Genomic DNA, 21115 nt, shown 5'->3' on the forward strand with positions numbered 1-21115 from the left:
TGGGCAGCTGAGTGGGATTGACTGGAGCAAATAAATTGGTTTGGGCAGAACATTCATCTTAACCACATTAACACGCCCAATTCAGGAAATTGGTAGGTCTTTCCTTTTGTTTAGGTCGGTTTTGATTTTTTCCATAATAGGCAAATAGTTATTTTGGTATATTTGGTTCAGGTCATTATATATTAGTATTTAAAGCTTTTTGGTGCCCAAATGGGAAACCAATGGATGGGTATTGTGGGTAGTAACACTATTTAGTGGCATTATTTCACTCTTGTCTACAGAGTCACCTAAAGATCATACTACAGTCACCCAAAGATCATACTACAGTCACCCAAAGATCAATCAAAGATCATTCCCATGGCTATTTCACTTTTTTTTCTTTTTTACATTAATAAAAAGGAACGGTTTAGGACAGGTTAGTACTTGTTAGTATGGAAACCTGCAAAAGACCTGTTAGTCCGTCCGTCCGTCAGTCGATCAGTCACGCCTCCATGGTTGTCAGTCCATCATGCCTCGTGACCCGTCACGCCACCATATACATGTCCGTCAGTTCGTCACGCTTCGTGACATGCTCCATATATGGCCATCTCCATATATGAAGATCATATATGGAGACATGTATGTTGATCTGACCTCATCACACCCTGTACACTTAAGACACACTCCATATATGGCCAGTACAGAATTCATTCCTTATGTTGATCTGACCCCCTATGTCAAAGCGCCTGCACTCACCCAGCAGTCTGCCGACTGCCGTCACCCAGGCGGATGCGTGCACGCCCTCAGGGCGTCTTACTGGTTATTATTCAACTTGAGACACTAGTTTGTTTAATTGCCTGCTAATAAGACCATTGGCTCATCGTGTGTGTGTGTGTGTGTGTGTGTGTGTGTGTGTGGGGACATAGATAAATGGTTATAGTGTGCGTGTGCATGTGCGTGCGTGCGCATGTCAATCCATGACATTAAACTCCCTCAAGGGGTTACTTGTGGATTTAGTGCAGATTAAGCGCAGCGTTATGTTGATCCAGATAATTGCACGTCGTCATTCGCTGTCCATTAGTATCAAATGGCAGACGGCTTATAGTCTGCCTGCCAACCACAGGTTATAATAAACCCACCCCATGCATAACGCTCCGTTCTTTCATCTCATTGTTGTTCTGATTGATGTGGACAAGCCAAGGAGCCAAATTGAAATGTCAGCCATCATGTTAATTCTCAGAGAAACTAGTCCACGCCTCCCCCCCCCCCCCCCCCCACAACCCACCTCCAAATTCCTTGCATTTCCGATTCCCCCCCGCCCTCCCCTATTTTAATTTTAGCGGTCTTTAACGCCGTCTCTAATTAATCCTCCATCGATGCTGCCCTCGCCACTGCTCGCAGCATTCCGCCAATCGATCAGACACTCACCGCTCTGCCTCTCTGCCTCTCTCTCTCTCTCTCTCTCTCTCTCTCTCTCTCTCCCTCCCCCTCCTGTCCTCTCTGCCTCTCTCTCTCTCCCCTTCTTTCCCCCTCTCTCTCTCTCTCTCTCTCTGCCGGGCGTGCACCGTGCGGGCTGGCTCAGTGAGTTGAAGCAGGAGCTGGTGGAGGAAGGCAGCAGATGTTCCATCCTCGCCCAGCAGCGCCACTTCAACGAGCACTGCTGCATCCGCTGCTGCGCGCCCTTCACCTTCCTGCTCAACCCCAAGCGCCAGTGTCTGGACTGCCACTACAACGTCTGCAAGACCTGCCGCACCTACAGCAAGCCGGACAAAGCCTGGCTCTGCTCCGCGTGTCAGAAGGGCAGGTGAGTTTGCACGCACACACACACGCGCGCGCACGCGCACACACACACACACACACACACACACACACACACACACACACACAGAGACGCGCACACACAGACACCGGTCGGAGAGAGAGTGTGGAAGTGAGGAATGAATGGGAGACTCATGCGCTGGAATGTGCCTTGTGGATGGGGTGAGATGAGAGGGAGCATGAAGGCTGGGTGGACTGAGAGGAGAGCGGGGTGTTGAAGGAGATCTATAAGGGGTGGAAGAGACATGGACTGGAGGGTGAGGGAGCGGGATGTCAGAAAGGAAGTAGGTGGGGACCGTTTAAGGCGGTGGTTCTCAAACATGTTCACCTCAAGGACCCTTTAATTTCATATTTATTTGACCACGGACCCACATTTGACAGGATTTTATGCCAGGGATCCCCGTAAGGACAAAATCTGTCAATATTTGTCAACCGTTTTTTGTGAATCTCAGAAAAATTAAATGGGGCTTTAAATGTTTATACACTTCCACATTTTGAGAATATAATGATTGCATACTGCATGTACTTGCGCATGCACACACAGTCACGCACGTGAGGGTGTGCGTGTGAGTGTGTGTGACTGTGTGTGTGCGTGTGTGTGAGAGAGGCCGTCTCTATTCTATTGCCATAAGTCAGTATGGGTCCCTGGACCCTAATTTGAGATCCTCTGCTTTTGGACGGTGATGCCATCGTTTGGCTGGTGAGACAGACAGGCGAAGGGAACGGGGACATTTAGGTGACTGGTGTCTCGTTTATAGCCACAAGTCAATTGTATTCTTAAGGGACCCGTTTGTTTGTTCCTGCCTTAATTATGTGCTTTCCTGATCACATTCCTGATACTGGAGAGGAGAGGGATGAATGTTGGAGAAATGATTGGGGATGGCGGGGTAAGGTGTGTGTGTGTGTGTGTGTGTGTGTGTGTGTGTGTGTGTGTGTGTGTGTGTGTGTGTGTGTGTGTGTGTGTGTGTGTGTGTGTGTGTGTGTGTGTGTGTGTGTGTGTGTGTGTGTGTGTGTGTGTGTGTGTGTGTGTGTGTGTGTGTGTGTGTGTGTGTGTGTGTGTGTGTGTGTGTGTGTGTGTGTGTGTGTTTTTCATGTAAGCACACTTCCATTAAACAAGAGAGCGAGGTGATGCGTTGATGGAGCGTTGGTTAATCAAGGAGGTCATTTTTCTGTCAGGTTTCTTCCAGCATCGTTTAGCCTCTCCTCTCACTCCTGATGACAGGCTGGATATTTTCTCCAGTCTCGCTGCTGCACTTGTGTTGACTTCCTTTCCACGTCACCCATAATAGCAGGACACTGAAGTGAAGTGAAGTGTATGGACAGGATGAGAGGGAAGCTGTCTGGGCAGTGAGGTGAAGGCGGCAGCCGTGATGCTGTGGATGCAGCTTCCATACTGACAGCAAAACAGAAACGAGAGACGGAAGGAGCGTGCGAGAGAGGATGGCTTGGAAAGATGAGAGAGCGCGACAGAGAGAGGGACAGATGTAGTGTGTGTGTGTGTGTGTGCTGTCCCTGCGCAAAACACAGAGACATATTGCCACTACTCAGTATATGGGTTGAATATTGAGCTACGGCACTGTAGGGTGGGGTGCTTTATATCGATGCTGTCGAGCGGAAACCTTGTATATGTAAAATATAGGGTGTGTGCACCCCAAGGCATGCTGTGTGTTTGGATTCATGGTTATTATTTACTCACAAGTTGGTTAATTCTCTTTGGTTAATTATTGGAAAAGAGACACAGACAGAATTAACCACTTTCATCCTTGCGTCCCATATTTCCTGTATGTTGTTCTCGGCGAAGATCATGATCTACACGGCACAGTAGATTGGCTACTTTCATTGCCTTTGTGCAACACTGTCATAGGATGAAGTACAAAAGAGGCCATTCATTCATAAAATGATGAAATAGAGGAGTGGTTTTCAACCCTTTTCATATCATGGCCCATTATTTATCGGTATTTGAGCCACGGACCACCATTTGATGAGATTTAGCCTCAGATCCAAAACTAATGAATATTTTGTTGTCGTTGGACAAGATTCTGTCCACAATTCCATTCTGTATTGATGTTGGTACCATGGCAAACGAGAACAGGCAAACGTTGAATTGTGTAGACTTGTAAATTAAGCAATGCAGATGTGTAACAATAATTTAACTCTTGAGAGCGTTAAACATTAAACCAAATTGACCCGTCAGGGTCCATTTGGTTTAATGACACACACAAAAGTAATGAAAATAGACGATTTACCAGCTCACAACGTACATAAACAAACACCTTTAAACGTACGCATGCCATGCATGCATGCATATTCCTGCCAGGCTTCCAGTTCCATGTACACCGCTCGGTGTCTATCCTCCACACGTGTTGTGTGGCCTCGTCATCTATTGACTCAGGATTCCCAGAGTCAATGTTAGGGCTCTGTATGTATGTGTACCGAGGCCCAGGGCTGTCAATGTGCCTCACACATGAGCCTCCTCAACTCCACAGGGCCAACGTGCTCTTCACAGTCACGCGATACACTGTGTGTGTGTGTGTGTGTGTGTGTGTGCGTGTGTGTGTGTGTGTGTGTGTGTGCGTGTGCGTGTGTGTGTGTGGTGGTGCAGGTGGGCGTGTGCGCGCAGAGTGGTCCTCTGGCCTGGGTGTCTCTGCGTGTGATGGATTTTGCTGCATGTATGCATGGCATATTGAGTTAAATATGCTGCTCCAAGTCCTGATTGATGTGAGGAAGGAGAGAGGACGAGATGTCTGTCTCTGTCTTCTGGCTGCACTATGTTCACACTGGGCACATTACATTTTTAGCCTATATCCAGATTGGAACCAGATTGGATATAAAGTCTGAACAGTGAACATGATGATGATTTTTGCTAATCCCATTTGAATCACATTCCTTAGCCTTGTTCGAACTGCAAAAAAAAAGCAATCCGACTTCAAGCTGGATTGGAAATCAGACTTGGGCTGGAAGTCTCTCTCTCCCTTTCTTCATCGTTGCCTCTCTGTCTCTCTGTCTTTCCACCCCTCTCTCTCTCTCCATCTCTCCATATCTCTCTCTGCATCTCTGCATCTCTCTCTCCATCTCTCTGTCTCTGCATCTCTGCATCTCTCTCCATCTCTCTGTCTCTGCATCTCTGCATCTCTCTCTCTCTCTCCCTGGTGCTTAGTAAAATGCTCTCATTAGGGCTTTAGACGGAGCCACAGATGGCTCTGATGTCACAACAACATCACCATGCCAGCTACAGTGCTACAAGTACAGCACTTTTCATTAGCGTATTAAAGGGGGGGCTTTACATTGAGCTCTGAGCATGCATGACATTCCCCAGGCTGCATGAGAGTCAGTGATTCAATTGACTCCAAGTGACAGCAATTTGGCGGAGGCTCGGGTCAAGCTCTGGAAAAGCCCCAACCATTTAGTTAAACCCCCCTATGTTGTTGATCGGAGTCCCTCAGGGCTCCGTACTAGTCTTTTCTGTCTTCTCTCGGAAATGTCATATCTTTTCTGAAAATAGCCGATGGAGAATACGAACCAGTGGAACGCAGGTTCTATTTTCCATTTCCCGGAAAAGTTACAGTTGTGGACATACTGTATGCGGTTTCTCGTATATGCCCGACAGCGACGAGAGCTGCACTGCACTGAAGTACAGTATGATCTGTCTACTGGAGAACCGCTTCATATTCAACACGCACGCGCGCGCACACTGTCAGCCAGAACAGGTACATGCACTGACTAGGGGTGTGGATGTGGAACTGGCTTCATGTCTCCTTAGGCTTAGACGTTTCCCTGGTGCATCCATCCTAGAGTTTATGGACTCCTTGGTGGCAGAGCTTGCGGCCAGATGGAGCGTGGAGCGGCGGTGTCCTCCAGCTGGGTGGGATTCAGACTGCATTTCTTCATGGAGGTTTTTTAAGTTGCCTCCTCTGGCTCCCTTCTGAGCGGCAGCCACGGGGTAATTGGTCATACACTGCACGCCGTGCACGGCACTTTGCGTGACAAGGCCATGGCCGAGCCAGCCCAGTCGGTGCTGTGTGACCGTATAGCCTCCATCCTCGTGCAGTCGGTCTTGCGGAGTATTTCATTGTGCGGCACTCGGTCATGCCAGGATATAACGGTTACTTCAAATGCAAAAATAGCAACAAAGAAAACCTCGACAAGCTCAAAACGCGTTGCTATCGAGCTTATAGATCTACTTTTGATGCTTTTGTATGACACTGTAGTAGTATGATCACTTTCTTAGGGCGTTAAAAAAAACCCACAAAAAGTTAAAATATGGAGATAAGAGGTTTTCTGCCCGACAGCAACGATACACTCAGGATGCATTGTAGGCATCTGGGGTGGAAGTATCCTTCCTAGTATCCTGGCTGTAATGTACAGTACGGGGTGTGTTGTTATGACTACTGCCAAGTAAACGGATAATCATTTTAGTCTCAAGGTTGATATCATTATTCTGGAAGACTCCTGAGTATCTCCTGAGTCTGATGGCTGTCTTAGCCTATGCGATTTAGCGTCTCCCTTTCAGTACCGCAATCACCAGAGAGGAAACTGCAGAGGTTTTAATTGATTGATTGAATGATTGATTGAATGCTTTATTAACGGATTGCAAAATGGTACAGAGGTACAGTTACACATATAGCCCTGGTGGCTTGTTTCCATTGTGGCCCTATGTATTCATTAAATTTATCAAGAACCGTATTTAAAAGATTCTACTATTGCAAGGGGCTTATCGGAGAAGGTTGATGGATGAGATGGGGGAGTGGATGCCCTCTACTTCAACAGGTATATTATGAAGAGGTCCAGGTGTGTGAACATGTCCACACACACACAGGGCTCCTTTTCCTTCTTAAGCAACACTGTGATTCAGGCAAAAGATTTTCTCTGAGGTTTTTCACCAGTCTGTGTAGCATGACTTTGGCCAGGACTTTGCCAGTAACAGCTAGTAGTAAAATTTTAGGCTGTTGCCACAGATGGACTTGTCTCCCTAGCCTTGGTAAGGCGCACGCACGCACGCACGCACGCACGCACGCACGCACGCACGCACGCACGCACGCACGCACGCACACCTACAGTCCCTAGAGGTTTTTAAATCTTTATTAAACACATGTTTTGTCCCAGGCTTTCAGTTCTAGCTGAGTGTGAAACCCTACTCTTTGATGTGCTCTGCTGTTAGAAGCCCTGCGTCTTTTCGTATTTCATTAGTGTAATGTTTTGTCTTTTATTTAATTTTTTCCCTTTCTTTTCAAATAGCCGAAGTATAGTGGTTTTGCAATAATAATAAAAATGTACAGAGTAACTAGTAACTTTTCAAATATTAGTGGAGTAGAAAGAACAATATTTGCCTCTGAGATGTAGTGGCGTAGATGTAAAAGTATTGACATTTTTAAATACCCCAGTGAAGTCAAAATAGCTCAAAAGTATACCGTACTTGAGTACATGTATAGTACTTAGTTTCTTTCCAGTTGCATTTCCGTACGCAGCACGATTCAGTGTATACTCTCTAATCATATTTCATATTTGTTTCCAGCCGCTTGGGATACCAGATGGGCATGGTTTACTGCATTCCCACAATAACAGCGAGTTGTCAAGCACAAGTGTGTGTGCACTCAATTAATTTCTAAGCATTATTTGTCTGGCATTCTCCCTGTTGACCTGTGCTGTAAACACCACCTATTTAACCCCTTTTTCAGGCTCAGTTTTCATTTTGCATTTCATCACTCCAGAATGTGTTATGACATTATACAACTGATGTCATTATTATTCAAATGGATGCCTTTTGGCAGGTCAACATAAAGCTATTGCATCATCCATGGTAGCTAAGGCATAATGTACTGTATCAGAAAGGTGCTGAATGTACAGGGTACAATTGGTACAAAATGCATTAATTTGGAGTGAAGCGATACAGAAACACATGAACAGGTCCGAAACAGACCATTAAAGGTCTCAAAGTACATTTAAATGGCTCATTTCTCCCCATTAAACATTGTTTTATGTTTTCTAGCTTTAGTAAGTGCATGAGCCAACCGTCTACTGTACGATGATGCTTGTGTACTGTACATGTGGCTATGTCCACATGTACACGCACGAATAAGTTAAGTTCCATATACTTGCACACGCACACTCCATCCAGTAGGAACTGAATACTGGTTTTATCATGAGATATTTAGTAGCAGAGAGAGAGAGAGAGAGAGAGAGAGAGAGAGCCATCGTATCCGTTTCAACACAACACTGTTGCTGGAAATTCAAATAAGGGGGATAACAAGTATACTTACAGTATTATAATTTGACGTTCTCATAAACAACACATCTTTTGACATATTTTGGAGAGATGATATGCAACTCTATAGCTGAGAGCAATAAGACTGGGTGACTTAATTTACTATACTATACTATAATCCTGAAAACAGATGTTAAGGACAAGTGTTGATTGTTTGTTTTCTGTATCTGGAAATTATGTTTAGTAAAATTACAGTGTTGTGCAATTGAATGTCATACTGTAGGATGACATATTCTATCTGTTTGTGCACTGTAGCAGTGCATTCACCTGGGACAGTGACAATGTGCTGTAACAGTGCATTCACCTGGGACAGTGACAATGTGCTGTAACAGTGCATTCACCTGGGACAGTGACAATGTGCTGTAACAGTGCATTCACCTGGGACAGTGACAATGTGCTGTAACAGTGCATTCACCTGGGACAGTGACAATGTGCTGTAACAGTGCATTCACCTGGGACAGTGACAATGTGCTGTAACAGTGCATTCACCTGGGACAGTGACAATGTGCTGTAGCAGTGCATTCACCTGGGACAGTGACAATGTGCTGTAACAGTGCATTCACCTGGGACAGTGACAATGTGCTGTAACAGTGCATTCACCTGGGACAGTGACAATGTGCTGTAACAGTGCATTCACCTGGGACAGTGACAATGTGCTGTAGCAGTGCATTCACCTGGGACAGTGACAATGTGCTGTAACAGTGCATTCACCTGGGACAGTGACAATGTGGACACCTGGATTAAGCAAATGCCTTCTTCTATCTAGGCTATAGAGCTGCAAGAATCCTGACTATTACCATGTGGAAACATTGTGTTGGCGGTCGTTCAAGGTCGTCCTTTATTTAGAGTTATTATTGCGTTACTTTAGCCTATAGACTACGTTTTGATTATTGCTTGCACTAATGTGTGCCTAGTGCCTATAATGTTTAACATGGCCTGTCTGCGTTAACTTGCACCTGCTGTTTAGTGGTGGAGAACTTCCATGCAAAACTGACCCTTGCACATTCTGTGACCATTATTAAATCCAATAGGATGCGCTATTAATCTTAAATGGTGCGTTTTATGTAGCGCCTTTATGAAAATTATACACCCATTCAGGCAGGAAACCATCCAAGTCAGCAGCCTACTCACCGGGAGCAGTTTAGTGTCTTGCTCAAGGACACCCTCGACTAGTCAGAGCCGGGGATCGAACCACGAACCTTGCGATTCCATGATGGCCACTCTACCTCCTGAGCCATGCACTACCGCCACACTCATTTCCTATATTGTGCCATAAACAAAAGGGAAAAAAGACTGCACCAATATGTACATACAGTATAGCCAACTCGGCTATATGGTGGTGGTGGCTCAGGGGTAGAGTGGCTGGATGGTAACCGTAAGGTTACCAGTTCGAACTCGGGCTCCCCCAGAGTTACTGTCGATGGTGTCCTTGAGCAAGACACTGAACCCCTTATTGCTCCTGATGTGCTAGTTGGTGCCTTGCATGGTTTCCGCTGCCATCGGTGTATGAATGTGTGTGTGTGAATGGGTGAATATAATGCACAATCTCTGTAAAGCGCCTTGGCTAAAGGCGCTATATAAATGCACCATTTACTAACTAGAGGGTTTACTTTAAGTGGTTAGCATCCATCCCTCCTCTTGTGATTGTGAAGACAATTATTGAAGAGGAAGTGGCATATAGAGTGGTGGTGGAGTATATCCGCTTGCTGACAGAGAGGATTCACCAGTTCAAAGAAGCCCACAGTCATTATACTGTACACAGCTTATTATCCACAGCTCCGCCGTCAGCCTGCCTCATTGTAATGGCCAGCTCCGCCGTCAGCCTGCCTCATTGTAATGTCCAGCTCCGCCATCAGCCTGCCTCATTGTAATGGCCAGTTCCGCCGTCAGCCTGCCTTATTCTAATGGCCAGCTCCGCCGTCAGCCTGCCTCATTCTAATGGCCCTGCAGCTCCGCCGTCAGCCTGCCTCATTCTAATAGCCAGCTCCGCCGTCAGCCTGCCTCATTCTAATGGCCCACGCACGCACACATGCACACATACTGTACACATACATGTACAATCAGAAGCAGACTAAAATGTATTTAATCATCCCCAACACATTCACACACAGTTGCATGAGAAGCACACATGAGACCCTCCCCACACACACACACACACACACACACACACACACACGGCTGACACTACACGCTCGCACGCACACACACACACACACACACATACACACACACACACACACACACACACACAGACAGCCTCTAGGCTGGACTATGCAGTAATTAGTTTTAGGGAAGCTCCTACATGAATTGCATTAGCAAAAGGCAAAGCGTAGTTTCGATTTATCTTAGTCAACGGTGAACTGGTACACTGTGTGCTCCACCAAGGAACAGCTTCCTTTATAGCATTGTGTGTGTGTGTGTGTGTGTGTGTGTGTGTGTGTGTGTGTGTGTGTGTGTGTGTGTGTGTGTGTGTGTGTGTGTGTGTGTGTGTGTGTGTGTGTGTGTGTGTGTGTGTGTGTGTGTGTGTGTGTGTGTGTGTGTGTGTGTGTGTGTGTGTGTGTGTGTGTGTGTGTGTGTGTCAAATTGCATTGGCAGTGTTTATGTCTTTTGTACAAGGTATTCCTGTACTTCTCATTATGTCGACATAAATAAACATTTCAAGTGTGTGTGCAACGTGCATATAATTATAATTATTTGCAAGTTGCATGTAATTAAAGTATTATGATACTATAGGTGTGTAAACAGTGGAGCAGACAATGAAGGAAGGAAGATGATGATGAGAGAGATGTTAAGGTTAAGTGTGAGAAACGGGAAGGAAAGGAAAAGGGGATGGATATATTTACACAGTAAATAACATAATACTGTATACAGAGAGGGGGGAGAGAGAGAAGGTGATTATTCTGTTCCTCTAATAACTCAGCTCTGCTTCAGGTAGTTGTTCAGCGACTCCAGCAAACCATCCATTTGAATTGACTGTAGGGGAATATAGACTCCACTGCTCACACTGCAACTCTTCCTGCCAGCGGGAAACTATTGGCAATGCAGTATACACACTAAACACACACAGTATATATACTGTGCTTTACTTTACTTTATTATGGATCCCCATTAGCACTTGCAAAAGCGTGGCTATTCTTCCTGGAGTCCAGTACACAAAAACACAACACATCAACATACAAATACAATACACAAACATACAATGGTTGCAGTGGTTCTCAAACGTTTCCAAATTTAAACACATTCACTGCCAGATATTAATGAATTCTTCCCAGAACTGCCAGTTAAAACCCTTATTTTGAAGGCCCACGGGGACCGGAGACGAGACGTGAATCTAAAAATAATAATAATCTGAGAATCTGAGATGCATGTCTTTTTCTGAATCTGATAATGTGGAAGTCGATGGCATGCGAAATGTTCATTTCCGGTTAATTTCCGGTGTCGCTTGGCAACCGTATACCATTCATACGTTGGCGAAGAGCGCAATCTATCATAAACGACTGAAAACACGTCATCAGCAGTGAAGCGTTGGATTAGACTCGACGGATCCTGATGGCTCCTATAACCATCAGCATAAAAAGTTCAGACCATGAATATTTTAACACATTGAAAACACAAAATGAAAAATGAGGTGAACATATGCACTTTTACTGATGTGCTATAGTAAAAACTGTGTAATTTAGATGAACAAAATCTCTGTAGGGGTGCCCTGGGCTCAAACAGTTTTAAGTTGAGTTCATTGCGGTAGAACTAGCATTATCGGGGATAGTAATTTCATGCCTTTTCAGATGCAGTGTAGCGGCAACGATTACCCCCATCAATTACACCCATCACCTCACCTTAAAATAGATTTCCCAAAGTCCCACCCTCCCTTTTGTGTCTGATTATTACATTACATCCCGTCCATATGTGCTCTATATCACCTCCAAATCTGCCAAGTCCACATAGTACAGTGCAGCGGAGAAACGGGCACTGCCACAGGCAGTGGTAATGGACGGAGTCCAGTGGTCCGTTCAAAGTGTACATTGCTGTGACACCCAGCCCACCCCATGCAGGACAGCATCCATGGCTCAGATTTGTGTTTCTTTCTGTGGTTCTCAACCTGTGTGGGCCAGGCTTCAACTGCTGGGCTGCATGTGGAGGATATTGCAAGTGGGCTGCCAAATGATTGGCTAAACTCAAGAGATTTTAATTGGTATTATAAAATAATTATGAAAATACATTACATAATAATGTAAAAACAAAAACTTGATGAATGAGTTTACATTGTGATTGATCGAAAAATGCATGCGGCCCTCTCATGCGACTGCTGCTACAGTAAGTGACTTGACAGATGTTCAAGTGGTTATGGCGGTGATCCAGAAAAGGTTGAGATCTACAAGCTCACAAGCCTGAGATTGTAAATTGGCTATTTGTGTGCAACCTACTGTACTGCACCTGCACAAGGATGACGAGAGAAGATCATGCCTCTTTTCTAGTTTATTTTTCCATCTCTTTGCCTCGAGGTGCTTTGTCTGGAAAGAGCAAAAAACTAGTTCTCACAAGGCATAGATATCAGTACTGTCTTACGCAAGCAGCCAAGCGCACGCACGCACGCACGCACGCACGCACGCACGCACGCACGCACGCACGCACACAGACAGACAGACAGACAGACAGACAGACAGACAGACAGACAGACAGACAGACACAGACATAGACACAGACACAGACACACACACACACACAAACACTGTTTGACAGGTCTAATGATGGAGCTTGGTTAATGTAAACAGGTCATTTATGCTGCAATGCCCTAGGATACAGTCGATCTTTTTTTCTGTCAATGAATGCCTTTGAAGTAAAATAACATTCCTGGAAAATGACTACAGAATTCTTACTAACTCATCTCTGCTGTTGGCTGAAAACATTTATCTCCATAAAATCAATAGCATTTCGTTGCTGTCAGGGAGAAACCTTGTATCTGCATATCCACATTTTATCTTCAAACGTTTTTTAGCTGCTCTACAAGTGTGTGTGTGTGTGTGTGTGTGTGTGTGTGTGTGCGTGTGTGTGCGTGTGTGTGTGTGTGTGTGTGTGCGTGTGCGTGTGTGTGTGTGTGTGTGTGTGTGTGTGTGTGTGTGTGTGTTTTATAAATATTGAACCAATGGAAAGAATTAACAAGGGCTTGTGGACTAAATTATAACTACTTGGATCCATTGAAACAACGGTAATGCCATTATTGTGTGTGTAGACGTTCTAATTCTGTGTTGGCTAGAGGTGTGTGTGTGTGTGTGTGTGTGTGTGTGTGTGTGTGTGTGTGTGTGTGACTGTGTGTGTGTGTGTGTGTGTGTGTGTGTGTGTGTGTGTGTGTGTGTGTGTGCACACTAAGCACCATCTTGGCTCCTATTATGAATCCATCTTCAGCAGCACAGTGAGTTAGGGAGTGTGGCAGTCTCCAGTGAGCCAGCTCTACACAGTATGTGAAGATGGTGTGCTGCACTGTTGTGTTTCCACAGGTAATTTCAGTACCATTAGTTCTGCTCTGTGATGAAGGAAAGTGCTCACGGTGCATGACTGTCTGCTCACAGCCCTATTGAAAATCTCACGCTTCCTAAATCGTTTTATTCATCGGCTGGGATCAGAGCTGGGTTAACCCATTTTGGGCGGGAACCCCTTTTGGTGTTTTAAGCATTATGTTATACTTTAGCTATTGAAAAATAGCAGATCTACAAGCTCATAGTGTGGCACCGAGTGGCAGCTTGTAGGTCTGCTATTTTTTTTATCGTGAAAATGTGGCGCAAATCTTTGAATTTATATTCTTTCACAGCGAACGTTTTTAACTAAAATCTTTGCTTCTGAGGGGTTCCTGGAATGACTTATTTTCAGATGGGGGTCGGTGGCCAAATACATGAAATATTGAGCACCACTGATAGAGAAACATTTCTGACATAATTTCGATGTGTCTAAATGGGTTAAAGCTGTTGTTGGGATTTGTGGATTGTAAGGACAGGATTTTTATATATACAGTAGGTATATTATATAGGTATTGTTGCCCGGGATTATCTGACTGAAGGGCAGGTGGCAATTGCCGTGTGATAATTTATCACATATCCATAGCCTTATAAGCACGTCGGCAATACAATTTTCTTCTTACTGTAGCCTATACATTATGTATAGTGCCATTCATCAGGTATCGTAAGGCGAATAAATATATCTTACTGTACAGAACATATTGGCACATCAAGATACAGTTAAAAATTATGACTGGCTTGCAGCTACCTAACGACTTTGTGTTTTTGTATCCTATTTTGGCAGTTATCTAGTCATTGCCGACCTACAGCTCAAATAAATTGTGGTTTAGCCCATTACAGTGGACGATTAGGTGGAAAGGTTTGGACTGTACAATAGCTGCCAGAATGGTTGGGCAATCACCGGATGGTATTTGAACAACATTAATGCTGAGGATTCATTTGAAGCTATACAATGTATGTTTTTTTTTTTTATATAATCCCTCTTCATAATAACATGGGTAGGATCGGCGGTCCTGGACAGCCGACCTGACACCAGGCATGGCACTCCCTCGGACCGTTGGCAAACAGACGGCTGAACGGACAGAGATGTTGTGCATTTATTGTAGGTTTGTTTACTTTGAATGGGACAGTAGATAATTTGATCAGTAAGTCAACTGGCCATATTGCGAGGGAGGGCAGAATCCGTTTTACCGGCCCGGCAGGCCGGCCGGTAAACAGGGCCGGCCGGTCCTTAAAAGGGCCGGCCGGTCCTTAAAAGGGCCGGCCGGTAAAAAGGGCCGGTAAAAAGGGCCGGTAAAAAGGGCCGGTAAAAAGGGCCGGCTGGTCCTTAAAAGGGCCGGCCGGTCCTTAAAAGGGCCGGCCGGTAAAAAGGGCCGGTAAAAAGGGCCGGCCGGTCTTAAAAGGGCCGGCCGGTCTTAAAAGGGCCGGCCGGTTGTAAAAAGGGCCGGCCGGTCGTTAAAAGGGCCGGCCGGTCGTTTTAAGGGTCGGCCGGCCGTATTTTTTTTTTTTTTTTTTTTTTTTAAGTTAATTTTTTTTTTTTTGTAACTCTGTCATTTCTCAACCGTTTTGGATGGGGGTGGTCTCATTTGAATCGTGCCGCCCCCCCGGGGGCATCCTTGGGGGTCTCAAAGTTGGGGGACCCCCCGGGACCCCCAAATGGTAACTCTGTCATTTCTCAACCCTTTTGGATGGGGGTGGTCTCATTTGAATCGTGCCGCCCCCCCGGGGGCATCCTTGGGGGTCTCAAAGTTGGGGGACCCCCCGGGACCCCCAGGGACCCCCAAATGGTAACTCTGTCATTTCTCAACCCTTTTGGATGGGGGTGGTCTCATTTGAATCGTGCCGCCCCCCCGGGGGCATCCTTGGGGGTCTCAAAGTTGGGGGACCCCCCGGGACCCCCAAATGGTAACTCTGTCATTTCTCAACCGTTTTGGATGGGGGTGGTCTCATTTGAATTGTGCCGCCCCCCCGGGGGCATCCTTGGGGGTCTCAAAGTTGGGGGACCCCCCGGGACCCCCAGGGACCCCCAAATGGTAACTCTGTCATTTCTCAACCCTTTTGGATGGGGGTGGTCTCATTTGAATCGTGCCGCCCCCCCGGGGGCATCCTTGGGGGTCTCAAAGTTGGGGGACCCCCCGGGACCCCCAGGGACCCCCAAATGGTAACTCTGTCATTTCTCAACCCTTTTGGATGGGGGTGGTCTCATTTGAATCGTGCCGCCCCCCGGGGGGCATCCTTGGGGGTCTCAAAGTTGGGGGACCCCCCGGGACCCCCAAATGGTAACTCTGTCATTTCTCAACCCTTTTGGATGGGGGTGGTCTCATTTGAATCGTGCCGCCCCCCCGGGGGCATCCTTGGGGGTCTCAAAGTTGGGGGACCCCCCGGGACCCCCAGGGACCCCCAAATGGTAACTCTGTCATTTCTCAACCGTTTTGGATGGGGGTGGTCTCATTTGAATCGTGTCGCGTCCCCGGGGGAGTCTTTGGGGGTCTCAAGGTTCGGGGACCCCCCGGGGACCCCCAGGGACCCCCAGGGACCCCCAAATGGTAACTGTCATTTCTCTACCGTTTTGGACGGGGGTGGTCTCATTTGAATCGTCTCGCCCCCCCGGGGGCGTCTTTGGGGGTCTCAAGGTCTCAGGGACCCCCAAATTGTAACTCTGTCATTTATCTACTTTTTTGGACGTGGGGGTTAGCTTGTTGCACTTACTCACTCATCATTTTCATTGTAATGGATTTATTGACATTCAATTCAAATTGTCATTTATTTAATCATGATGCATTTAATTTGTATAACAGCATTTTAAAAATCAAATCCTCTTAAAGTTAATTTAGACTAAATGTCAAGGCAAAAATTGTGTTAATATTTATTCATACATTTTCTATGATGAATTATACAGTTATTATTATTATTAATTATACAGGGCGCATCGGACGTTGTGATTTTTCAGGGAGGCCGCCAACTCGTGACAGGGAGTCCTAAAACTGCTGAAATGTTTTGAAAAAATGTGGATTATTTTTTGAAACATTTTTTTTCCCAAATATGACAAGATGTTTCACTTGTGCTGTATGCTTCATTATGTAAAATGTGTTTGAAATGAAATGTAATGTGACATGTTTTGAATTACATTGCGTTCAAGAAATTGTCATTGTCTTAATATTATTATGTGAATTTGATATGAATTGATTTGCCAATGTAGTTGCTAATGAATGAATGTATGAAATACTTTATTTTATCTCATGCATAATTGTAATGTTTTAAAAAATGAAATAAAAATGTAAAAAAAAATGCATGAGAAAAAAACGGGTCTTCACTCTTCGCGCATGCGCACATCTACAGTACCCTGTTGAATGCATATTCCATACACTTGAATATAAACACATGGTTGAGATAACATTGTTCATTTGTGTCTAACATCAATGGGAACTAGAGATGCTAAGTGCTAACATTGATAACAGCTAAAGTGCATTAATGGCAAACTTTTTTTTTAAATGTTCTTTTTTAGCCTATATTGTGTATGGACACAATAGCTACATTTTAGACTGTATCATTATTGTATATTATATTTAAAAAAAATAGACAGACAAACAGACAGACAGATAGATTGACAGGCAGGCAGGCAGACAGACAGTGTGTGCGTATACAGTGTGTGTGCGTGCGTGCGTGCTTCATCGTATTTATTATTATTATTATTAATAATAATAATATTTATACTTCATTGTATTTAATATTATTATTATTATTATTATTATTACTATTACTATTACTATTATTATTATTATTATTTATATTTATACTTTATTGTATTTATTATTATTATTATTATTATTTATATTTATACTTCATCATATTTTTATTATTATTATTATTTTATCTCTTTTCCTACTTGGATCCGTAGCCACTGGCACTGCCTGGTTTGTCCATCTGTACCTGCATGCATAGATTGATTGCTCAGTAGGGCCAGTAGGGCCAAGTTAGGGCCCTAGGAAGGAGGGAGAAAGGAAGGAAGCAAGGAAGCCCAGTAGGGCCCAGTAGAACCCAGTAGGACCCAGTAGGACCCAATAGGGCCCAGTACGGCCCAGTTAGGGCCCTAGGAAGGAGGGAGGAAGGAAGGAAGGAAGCAAGGAAGGAAGGAGTGTGAGTGTGAGTGTGAGTGTGTGTGTGTGTGTGTGTGTGTGCAATGCAATTGGGGTACTTGGTATGCTAAATGATGTATAGGAGTCGAGTGGCACACACACACACACACACACACACACACACACACACAAACACACACACACACACTCACACTCACACTCCTTCCTTGCTTCCTTCCTTCCTTCCTTCCTCCCTCCTTCCTAGGGCCCTAACTTGGCCCTACTGGCCCTACTGAGCAATCAATCTATGCATGCAGGTACAGATGGACAAACCAGGCAGTGCCAGTGGCTACAGATTCAAGTAGGAAAAGACATAAAATACTAATAATAATAAATACGATGAAGTATAAATATAAATAATAATAATAATAATATTAAATACAATGAAGTATAAATATAAATATTAATAATAATAAATACGATGAAGCACGCACGCACACACACACTGTATACGCACACACGCACACACACACACTGTATACGCACGCACACACACACACAAACACACTGTATACGCACGCACACACACACACACTGTATACGCACGCACACACACACACACTGTATATGCATGCACGCACACACACACACTGTATACGCACGCACACACACACAAACACTGTATACGCACGCACACACACAGACTGTATACGCACGCACGTACGCACGCACGCATACACGCACGCACAATGTATGCGCATGCACGCACACACACTGTATACGCACGCACACACTGTCTGTCTGTCTGTCTGCCTGTCTGTCTGCCTGCCTGTCTGTCTGTCTGTCTGTCTGTCTGTTTGTCTATTTTTTTTAATATAATATACAATAATGATACAGTCTAAAATGTAGCTATTGTGTCCATACACAATATAGGCTAAAAAAGAACATTTAAAAAAAAAAGTTTGCCATGTGCAAGTTTCGAACTCGCACCTACATGGAGCAGTGACTCCAGGGGCGAGAGCGCTGACCGCTACACTACCAAAGGACTACATTCATTTCGAGATTTGTACTACTAGGATAAATAACCTGCACCGCGGCAGGCAAAATAAAAATACCAAAGTCAACCTTTTACGTCGCAAATGGGTAGCTATAGACCCGACGAGTCATCAAACCGCCACGAGGAGTTCTAATATGCCGACGTATTCATCAAACCACCACAACGTATAATAAACCGCCATACAACGTATTAATTAATAGTTGCGACTTACGTCAACCGCCTTTAACAGTTGTATTGAGTTGTACTTGAAATGTACTGTAATTCTGCAAACTTAATAAACCAACCAATCAATCATGACTTGAAAAAGAAGACACTTTAGTGGCTTGTATATCTGCTGTTAATGGTGCGTTTCGTCTATTTTTGTTTTTACAGTAAAATGTACCTGCTTTGCACTACTGCATGCTTCAATGAGGAATGCTAACAACAGAACCATGCTAGTTAGCTAACACATCGTACGGACTGGTCTATTTTATTGTAACCACAGTTTACATTAGTGTATGTGTTTATTTCTAGTTTTATATAAAAGCAACAAAATACATTTTCGTTGTGGCTTGACTGTTTATTGCACAGTAATTGAGTAATTAATTGCACAGTTTTGTCGGGTAACGGCGAGCCTTGTCAGAGGGAAATAGATTGGTTAAATGTCCATTACTGAAAAGTGTGTGTGTGAGAGAGCTATAGTAAGAATAATATGCAAATTGTTCTCTCTGTCTCCCTCCCATAAATAAATATCTATCATGACAATGTCAAGATTTACCATGTGGGGGTCCCCGAACCTCCCCCCGATAATGCGCCCATAGAGGCAACACGATTCCAACCAACCCCTGTCCAAAACAGTTGAGAATTGATAGTTACCATGGGGGGGTCCCCGCACTTTGAGACCCCCAAAGACACCCCCGGGGACGCAACACGATTCAAATGAGACCACCCCCATCCAAAACGGTTGAGAAATTACAGAGTTACCATTTGGGGGTCCCTGGGGGTCCCTGGGGGCCCCCCAACCTTGAGACTCCCAAAGACTCCCCCGGGGACGCGACACGATTCAAATGAGACCACCCCCATCCAAAACGGTAGAGAAATGACAGAGTTACCATTTGGGGGTCCCTGGGGGTCCCCCAACTTTGAGACCCCCAAGGATGCCCCCGGGGACGCGACACGATTCAAATGAGACCACCCCCATCCAAAACGGTAGAGAAATGACAGAGTTACCATTTAGGGGTCCCTGGGGGTCCCCCAACTTTGAGACCCCCAAGGATGCCCCCGGGGGGGCGACACGATTCAAATGAGACCACCCCCATCCAAAACGGTAGAGAAATGACAGAGTTACCATTTGGGGGTCCCTGGGGGTCCCGGGGGGTCCCCCAACTTTGAGACCCCCAAGGATGCCCCCGGGGGGGCGGCACGATTCAAATGAGACCACCCCCATCCAAAACGGTAGAGAAATGACAGTTACCATTTGGGGGTCCCTGGGGGTCCCCGGGGGGTCCCCGAACCTTGAGACCCCCAAAGACGCCCCCGGGAACGCAACACGATTCAAATGAGACCACCCCCATCCAAAACGGTAGAGAAATGACAGAGTTACCATTTGGGGGTCCCTGGGGGTCCCCGGGGGGTCCCCGAACCTTGAGACCCCCAAAGACGCCCCCGGGAACGCAACACGATTCAAATGAGACCACCCCCATCCAAAACGGTAGAGAAATGACAGAGTTACCATTTGGGGGTCCCTGGGGGTCCCCGGGGGGTCCCCGAACCTTGAGACCCCCAAAGACGCCCCCGGGAACGCAACAAGATTCAAATGAGACCACCCCCATCCAAAACGGTAGAGAAATGACAGAGTTACCATTTGGGGGTCCCGGGGGGTCCCCCAACTTTGAGACCCCCAAGGATGCCCCCGGGGGGGCGGCACGATTCAAATGAGACCACCCCCATCCAAAAGGGTTGAGAAATGACAGAGTTACCATTTGGGGGTCCCTGGGGGTCCCGGGGGGTCCCCCAACTTTGAGACCCCCAAGGATGCCCCCGGGGGGGCGGCACGATTCAAATGAGACCACCCCCATCCAAAACGGTTGAGAAATGACAGAGTTACCATTTGGGGGTCCCTGGGGGTCCCCGGGGGGTCCCCGAACCTTGAGACCCCCAAAGACGCCCCCGGGAACGCAACAAGATTCAAATGAGACCACCCCCATCCAAAACGGTAGAGAAATGACAGAGTTACCATTTGGGGGTCCCGGGGGGTCCCCCAACTTTGAGACCCCCAAGGATGCCCCCGGGGGGGCGGCACGATTCAAATGAGACCACCCCCATCCAAAAGGGTTGAGAAATGACAGAGTTACCATTTGGGGGTCCCTGGGGGTCCCGGGGGGTCCCCCAACTTTGAGACCCCCAAGGATGCCCCCGGGGGGGCGGCACGATT

General features: G+C 45.8%; 1 protein-coding gene across 1 annotated transcript in view; it reads left to right on the forward strand.

The window, feature by feature from the left end:
* Positions 1-21115, forward strand: part of myripb (myosin VIIA and Rab interacting protein b) — a gene marked incomplete at its 5' end in the record, with an annotated part of 160646 nt that overhangs the window by 73570 nt on the left and 65961 nt on the right. Inside the window, one exon of the mRNA XM_080793321.1 lies at positions 1562-1783. Within this exon, the coding sequence (XP_080649447.1) occupies positions 1562-1783 (222 nt within the window). The remainder of the gene's footprint in view (positions 1-1561; positions 1784-21115) is intronic.

Source organism: Protomyctophum bolini (assembly GCF_963924005.1).
Source record: "Protomyctophum bolini genome assembly, chromosome: 21".
Classification (NCBI taxonomy): domain Eukaryota; kingdom Metazoa; phylum Chordata; class Actinopteri; order Myctophiformes; family Myctophidae; genus Protomyctophum; species Protomyctophum bolini.